Source organism: Necator americanus, chromosome II (assembly GCF_031761385.1).
Source record: "Necator americanus strain Aroian chromosome II, whole genome shotgun sequence".
NCBI lineage: Eukaryota > Metazoa > Nematoda > Chromadorea > Rhabditida > Ancylostomatidae > Necator > Necator americanus.
This window is the reverse complement of record NC_087372.1, coordinates 39,203,858-39,212,344: the sequence shown is the minus strand read 5'-3', so window position 1 is coordinate 39,212,344 and position 8,487 is coordinate 39,203,858. Positions and strand designations below refer to the sequence as shown.

The 8,487-nt window shown below is 40.8% G+C and overlaps 1 protein-coding gene across 2 annotated transcripts; it reads left to right on the top strand.

Moving 5' to 3' along the window:
• Positions 1 to 377: 377 nt before the first annotated feature.
• Positions 378 to 3,961, top strand: RB195_020802 (uncharacterized protein; the record flags this gene model as incomplete). Of its 2 annotated transcripts, XM_064189273.1 has the most annotated exons (8): positions 378 to 497; positions 559 to 636; positions 755 to 865; positions 2,030 to 2,167; positions 2,510 to 2,622; positions 3,209 to 3,562; positions 3,694 to 3,774; positions 3,835 to 3,961. In XM_064189273.1, 8 exons carry the CDS (start codon positions 378 to 380, stop codon positions 3,959 to 3,961), a joined length of 1,122 nt encoding a protein of 373 aa, XP_064045155.1. The 2 variants fall into 2 exon arrangements, with proteins under 2 accessions (XP_064045155.1, XP_064045154.1); XM_064189274.1 differs by lacking the exon at positions 2,030 to 2,167.
• Between the last annotated feature and the right edge of the window lie 4,526 nt (positions 3,962 to 8,487).

Below are 8,487 nucleotides of genomic sequence, written 5' to 3'. Positions count from 1 at the left end.
GGATTTCTTTTTCATTTATTCTTTTTTCGCTTTTTTCTATCGTTTTTGGGAAGTTTTTTTTAGAATTAAAAGTTCCGTTTTCTAATAAGCATTTTTCATTTATTCTTTTTTTCGCTTTTTTCTATCGTTTTTGAAAGGTTTTTTAGTTTTAAAAGTTTCGCTTTCTATTCGGCATTTCTTTTTCATTTATTCTTTTTTTTCGCTCTTTTCTATCGTTTTTGAAAGGTTTTTTTTTAGTTTTAAAACGATTTTTTTTTCTGCTCACTCTGATGGCACTACGTGATTACGTTGTGCTCGGCATTCCGGAAGGGTTGAGTCATGCGGGGCGCGGACCGGTTGACCGTGGATCTATTGCCGTATAAAAGCTCCGACGACGGATGCATCAACAACACACTCCAGCACACAACGTAGAGCTTGGAATGGCTCGTCTGATTGCTCATCTCACCTTTGTCGGCCTTCTGATCAGTTCCACTGTATTCGCTGAATTGGTGAAAGAAGTGAGGGAATTTCCCGAGATTTCACTTTATAACCTTATTTCCCTTACTGTATAATTTCTAGGATGGTAGCGCTCTGAAGTTGTCCAGAGCTAAACGTCAGTGTTGTTCTAGTTCATCTTCGTCATGCTGCCCACAACAGGTATGAAAGAGGATTTTTATCTCCTGCTGTTTACATCAAATCTAAAAATTTGCCTTTTCTGTTCTATTTTGTCTTTTTATACAGTTTTTAAATTTAATAATTAAGTACATAAATTTAGACAATGCAATGTGTGCCAGTGTGCATCCAACAGTGCCAATCCGCTTGCCAAACCCAGCAATGCGCACAGAGTTGCGCCCCAAGCTGCAATCAACAGTGTGGTGGAAGCCAGGTAAGGTCTTTTTTCCCAATATTTTACGCAAAATATCCTGGAACAATACTAAGCACCAATAACAAAGGACCAGTAGAAGATAACAGATTTTCAGGGAATTGTCCAGATTTTAACCTAAGAAAATCGTTAAGATCGTCAAACTCAACTAGTTACCCTTTCTAAAATTTCTTACTCGCTAGAGAACCCTTTTCCAGTCTCGCACAAAAAAAGTGAGTGAAAATCGCTGAGACAAGTTCTTATGAGGGAAAAAATTAGAACTTCGATGAAGTTGGATATCTCAAACGTACTCCCGACGTCAAAAAAATGAGTTGAGAAAAAAATTCCATGAAAAGAATCTAGTTTTCTAAAGAAATAAACACGGAAGCACCGGATTTTAAAGGTTTTTTAGAGAAGCAACGCAGAGCAAAAAAAACGAGCATCTCTCCGAATTCTTTCACATGCACTGCTATGTGAAGTATGATATGATATGATATTTTTACTAAAAAAAGTACCTTAAATATCATTAGATATTTGATGTATTTTACTTTGAGGAGCTCTTAAGTTTAAGAGCTTATTTGTTTCTCAAGCTTTTCCAGCCAACCAGTTATCCGCAGGCAATCTGACATGTTTACTCCGATTGCCAATTGAAAACAAGAGGAGCCGGTCACTACGCTACGTTTATCGAAATATTTGGCTCGGGTTGTTTTTTGTTAAAAAGTGAAACTGTAGGGAGACCATGCCCACCATTAGATAAACTACAGTAAATTTGTCGCCTTGTTCCAGAAAAAGATACGTACTGGTCATAACTCACCTACTTTTGAGGCAAATTTGAAATCCCTGACAACTTTTACGCATCGTTACTGGAAAAGCATTCTTCTTCACACTCAAATGAATTTTCGAACAGAGACATTGAAAGTTTACCAAAATTATTCAAGAGGATTGTAGAATACAAAGGGAGAAATGTTCCCCGTAAAAAAATATTGAAAATTCTGTTCATTTTTATTCCAAAAAAAATTGAGGATATATAGAATAGCACAATACTTACGGGATGAACCCGCTACTATATCGTGATCAGCCCCCTACTCCTTAAAACCTTACGAATCCACGAATATGTGTTGGAAATGTTAAAAATTAAAAATTTAAGGAGCTTCCTAGTAGGTAATACATTAAAATAGCGTTTTTCAGCAGCTGATTCTCCTCCAGCAGCAGAATTCTTGCCAATCTTGCCAACAATCCTGCTCCAACTCTTGTTCCACACCAGTTTGTCAGAGTACATGTCAGGCCAGCTGTGCCCCAGCATGTGGAAGTCAATCACCACCTCAAGTAAGTCGCTGAATTTTATCCTACAAGGCTACTGTAGCCGTAGAGAATCCAGTTTTTTTTGAATCTTCGGAATCCTTCTATAAAGGGCGTTGACTCGTCCACAACGACTCATTGTCGCTGAACTTCGCATTGTGTTGCACAGCAAAGCGGAGATTCCGCAGCGCGAGCGCGCGTACCGCGGAAATATGATCCATCAAAGATCAACAGACTGCCGCTTCTTGGTGGATCGCCGCCGGGTTGACGGACCGCTTTAAATTGGGGAATAAGCCATAATAAGTGGAAACTAGAGTCAGGATGGAGATTACGGTAAAAACGGTCCTTTACAGGTTATTGTGATCCCAGCTCAAGACCAATGTGGTGCTTGCCAGCAGACGTGCCAGGCCACCTGCAGCAGCTCCAGCTGCAACTGCCAACAGTCCTGCGCTCCAGCTTGTGGAAGCAGCAACAACAATCAGGTAACGATCTGTAGATGAAATTGGGGGTACTGTACAGAAACAGTACTCTAATTTGAGGACAGCACTAATAAAGATAATAATAATAAGAAAAAAACTGTAATAATACTATTATAATAGTAATAAAAACAATAATAAGATAATATAAAAGGACAAATAATTTCCCCTCATACTGTTACGTTCTGCTACTTTCTCCTTCACACGAATAAGGTGCGCGGCTTCCGTTGGTGCACAAAAAAGTACTGCATAAATCTACAGGATTCGAAAAAGTGCTGTAAAAATCCACAGGACCCTTTCTCAAGTGACATTTTGTTGAGATAAACGCTTCAAATATTCTGAAAAAGATCACGAAAAATATGTTTGTGGAAAAGATCGGAAATCCTGTAGAGAGCCATCCGTCGAGTAGCTAATTGTTGCTCTATCGTTCTACTTCCGAACTGCAGTGTAGTAAAAGAAAAATTGCCTTCAGATTTTCAAAAGCTGTGGAATTTCCTTCTAATACAAGTGCTATAAATGTATATAGGAGAAAACATTCCTACAAATTTGATTTTTTTCCAGAATTCAGAAATTTCTAGGGTAATTTTTTCAGATCATTCTCCTCCAGTCCAGTTCGGATAGCTGTAACAACCAATGTAATCAGCAGTGTAGCTCATCCTGCTCCACTTCTACCTGTGCCTCGTCATGCCAATCGTCGTGTGCTTCTGCTTGCGCTCCAGCGCAACAATGTGCTCCAGCTTGTATGCCGTCCTGCCAACCGTCCTGCACACAACAACAATCGCAACCAATCGTTATCGTCGTACCTCAGGGCGATAGTTGTTCCAACTCGTGTCAATCACAGTGCAGTTCTGCCTGTTCGACTCCGGTTTGCCAGCAGTCCTGTAACAATCAATGTCAGGCGTCATGCAGTCCGTGTCAGGGCAGCTCCTGCAACAATCAGCAACAGGTACTGTAACATTTAGTAGTTTTTAAATCGCAGTACCTTCAACAAAATGGTTCCAGGTCATCATCCTACAACAACAACAACAGCAATCCTGCCAAAATCAGTGCCAAAGCAGCTGTATGAATACTTGTCAGACGTCCACCCCACAAATCTCCTGTCAACCTGTTTGTCAACAAACCTGCCAACAGACTTGTCAACAAGCTCAGCAGATTGTGGTCAGTGAGAAGAGTTCAACGAGACTTTTTGGGACCCTACAGTACTGCCTTTTATTTCAGGTCCCCTGTCAACAAACCTCTACCTCCAGTTGCGGTTGTTCGAGCGGTTTCGCCCAATGTGGTGGATCGTGCTGCCGTAGACGTTAAGCGTTGCGCTGTCGCCGAACCCCGAAAGATAACTCTATAGAATTTTCGTGTCTGTACAAAGTATTAGCCGCTGAATGATCCAATATTTGAAGTATGCGAGCTTATTATCGTAAATTAAACAATACTTGTTTGGTCTTGCTGTTGATGTGGATTCACAAATAAATAGTTAGTCCAGAGGATATGTTTCGTATTCCGAAAATGAACTCTAAAATTCTTCGCCACCGTAATCCACTTGATAGTGTATCCGTTTACCTGCTATCTATCTAAGGATCAAAGACAGTACCACCCTTATCTAAGCCATCAAAGTTTTTCGGTAGCAAACCAGATAGAAACTTCTTTTTCTTAGAAACTGCTGCTAGCAGAATTTTCTTTTCCAAGTTTTTTTTTTCCAATGGACACGATTAAAAATGTGTATTGTAGTTAAATTCTTGGTTCTTATTCACATGCCTTAAAAGCTTCATAAAGATGTTAAGCATAACAGAAGATGTCGCTATCAATTTTCTCAAATTTTCTTTCTCGTCGACGTTTAATTTTTTCTTACAACATAGTCCACTACCAAGAACTTTTAGGATTATTTTAGAGTTGTGCGGGAAAAATTAGCGTTTTTGCGCTTTGTTTTCTTTTTCTTCTCTTCTTTTTTTTTTCTTTTTTTTCATCTCAGTTGTGAATCGCAACTCTCTTCATTTTGGCATCTTACTCCGCTTCCTATTTGCTTAGCACTTATTCACGTCTTCTGTTCTAATATTAGTGGAAGTTCTTCGATCCTGGTGTACCTAGTGACTCGTTACTATGGATTTTAAACCTCATATATAAAATCTCTTTTGGTTCTTCCTTTTTTGAAGAATGTCGTTGTGACTACAGCAGATTGTTATTGCACTGGAATTTTCTTCTTCTATTCAGGATATAATGTTGCAGTTTTGGAATGGCTAGATTCAATTTGACGTAGAGCATAATTTAAAGTGACCATGCATTCTTGAGCTCTTATTTGCCTAGCGTGTGGTGTGTGTGTGTGGGAGAGTCCGAATGTTAAATCGTCGGCAAACAACAAACAACACCGCTCCTGTGCTGCGCGTCTCAATTGCGGAACGCGTTTTTCCCGGAATTTCTTGACAGCTCACACATCGGAAGGATTAGAAATTTGTCCTAGGCGTTGTGGTGTGACCGCGAAGAGAAAAATGTAATTGCTTGGTTTTATGCGGGCCATCTTCCCGGACTGATTCATAACTTTTCAGTGATAGTTTCTGACTAGGAATTTTCTGCTTAGCACTTGTGTGGGAGTCCAAATAAATAGTAGAAGGCATGGCCCACAAGCTGACACCATTCCCTGACGAGCTCCCATGTCCTCATAGTTCGCCTTCGGTTCCGGTGGTCAACAATTTTGTTCTTCTTTTATCGGGTTGTCGTCGACTTGGTACAGGAACTGCGTTAGCTATTACGGAGTACTCCAATGTTGCGAAGTCCGCAAGATCTGCAGCAAGATCATCTGCTGCTTTTCCCGGTTCAAAAAAGTAGCCAATTTTTTTGACGGCTATCCGTGGAAGTGCTATAGTATGTCTGGAATGATGTCAGAAACTCGACTTCGAGAAGTTTCTGAAGAATTTAGCTGTGCGTTCAGGATTTCAGGAGATTACCAAATCCGCGAATTCAGTGAGGTGGCCTCAGAGTACTTGTTTCGTTTTTGTTCTGCTGAAGGAAGATATGTTCACGTCAGTGACATAAAACTTTCTGATGTTGTAAGCATGGTGAGGATGATACCACATGGTAAGTATACTAAGCCTCATTTTGACGTTTTGAGGGACAACGACAATGTAAGCTCCTTTTGCTACACATACTATTCCTTTTGTTTTCGTCCTTCTTTGTCTTCCTTCAGTTCCTTTAAAATGCTGCAGTATTCTTGCCGAATAACTGTAGTGAAAACGTTTTTTTCTCACGAACATTCGCCTTTTCTTCTTTCGACCAAAGCCGCAGCTTCTTCCCATCTTATTTAGACGGGCTTTGCTATGCCGAGCTCAAAATGCACTGCTTCGACGATCTTCCAAGTCTCAATCCGCGGAGTATCTTCGGCTCTCGCTACTGAAGACAGTTAGATTCGCGAAGTAGCATCGGCTTAGTTCTTCTTCTGACGTTTGATTCGAGCCAGCACATATTGAGCACTCTGGATCTGTAAAGTTGAGCTGACTGTTATAATCCTTTAATATCAGCTACTATTTCAGCGGCACTTTCATTGCCTTCTTGAAATCATGGAAGGATAAAATCGAACGTGATTCATTCGATCAAATGCCCTATCTCCCCAACAAAGAAAATCCTGAGTCTTCTTTAAGTTGGCTACTAATGAAACTTACGGTCGTACCTTAGGATTGGAAGTTTCCTGCTGCTGCTATATACCTGCAGTCCGGTGACTAATACAATAAAATAGCAACCTTAGGGAGGGGTCGAGTTCCCACGTTCCACAGTCATTCCTCTTTGCAATTCATCTTTGTGCTCTTGAAGCGGATCCAGAACATTTCTAGAGCCTTGCGTGCTGAAGTACTAGGTTTGCATGCCAATATCGTGGTCTTAACTTCAAACTCATCCCCGTTATGACGTCCCTAGGAACACCTGGTGAGATACTAGACATGGACTTATGTGTTTTTTTTTTCATCAGAAACTACAATACAGAATACACACACAAACTGTCGAACTTGGCCTTTAAGGTAGGTCGGATATGTGATTCTATACTGCGTAGGTTTGTCCCTACGCAGTATAAAATCACATTTCGATTCTTCAAAGTCTGTAACGATTGAAGAGTTCCCTTAGCAATCTTCAACAAAGGTCCGTATTTGCATTGTACCGGTAAGCAAAATATGTCTGGATAACATGAAAGGTGAGTACATGGGTTCGAGCGTTATTTATCTGATTCTCTGTATGCAATTCGGTGAGAAGTAGATACGAAAATTGGCTGGACTGCTACGTCTTCGTTTTAAAGAACACCCATACCACAAAAAGAAATCACTTGACTCCACAGCACTGAGATGATCATATTGGGCGACACCATAATGGAGAAGATTTTGAAGTTAAGGACATCACCCACCGAATCTGAGGTGGTACGGATTTCAGGTGGAGTATTCGTATACGTGGTCATACATTAAGGAGAGGGTGGTGATTCCGTCCATTTCTTCCTAGTTGCCGTAAAAAACGGCCCGGAAGATACGGGTTCGAGCGCTTCGGCGCGCTATTTTCTACAACGAGTTCGATTGGAGCGCGCCAGCCGTGTGCACCCGCCGCCGTGTGATCGGATAAACCACGTTTGATTTTCTCCTTTCGTAGTCTTGAGAACGTGAACTCGCCGAAACCTCTGCCAAGAATAAAGGATAGTAAAGGAAAACAAACTTGTGTCAAGCTCAACTTGAGAACGTTAATTCTGAATCATCGTCTTGCCGAGGTTTATTGGAAGTCGCACATGGAGACTGGATATTCTGTTTCTGTTTCGGAGGCCAGTGATTGTGAAGTCAAGCAGCTACTGCTTCGATGCCGGCGTTTCCCAAAGTGCGATCCTCTCGTAGATGGCAAACCTGTTTTTGCAACACTAGACTTAATATTTCCATCCGTACGAATATCCATACATGAATGCAGTCGGGACTCTTACCTTAAAAACCGCCACGAAAGTTAAGGTCAACATATGAACTACGGTTGGGTTAAAACGACATGAAGCAGGGACAGTTGCACAAGCGGCTGCATTCGAAGCGGAGCGGTGGAGCGTGGAATCGGATGGGATCGTGTAGGGATGCTCGCTTCCCAGCGCAGCCGCTTACGCAACTGTCCGTGCTTCATGTGGTTTTGACTTGACTATACACTGTTCATATACGGATCATGGATATGATAGTTGTTCCAAGTTCAAAGTTTAAACTTACAACTATATGAATTCGTTCTAAGCAGGATGCACAAGAAAAGTTCTTTGCGTGAAAGCGCTGATCTCGAATCTTTTTTTGTTCCCTTTTTGACTGTATTGACTATTATGAACTGCACTAAAACGCGTTGGCGCATCCTAAGTGGGTTGGCAGACCAGAAATTTTATCTTTTATCCTCTTACAATCCTTTTTTTCTTTCTCCTTTTAACCTTCTCTACGTATCTCATCAAGAAAAGAGGAGTCCACCAAGGATCCCGTTCTAGTTAGACAGCAGACATAAATCGCAGAATCTTTTGGTAGGATAAATCGCTACTCTTTGCGGAGGTAAGGGGATTTTCCCGTTGTCCTCATCGTACATCCTACATTTTCCATGTCGTTATTCAGGTGATATTCAAGACTTTATAACCGTCTTTTGCTGTCTGTCTACTGCTTTTTTCGGCGGTTTAGTGTTATTAACGATTCAATGTATTGACATAACCACTTCAAAATTTAAATCGCGTAAACAATGCATATTTTAGCGACGGTAGCACCATTCCAGGTAACAGTAGCGCTGCTAATAGTGGCCACAATTTGGAAAACTTTATTTCGTGCTTACAAATGTTTGAAATGCAAACAAATCTTGTTTAAAGAATTATTAGATTGTTTCAAAAACCTTTATCATATTTTTCTTTTGTGTACT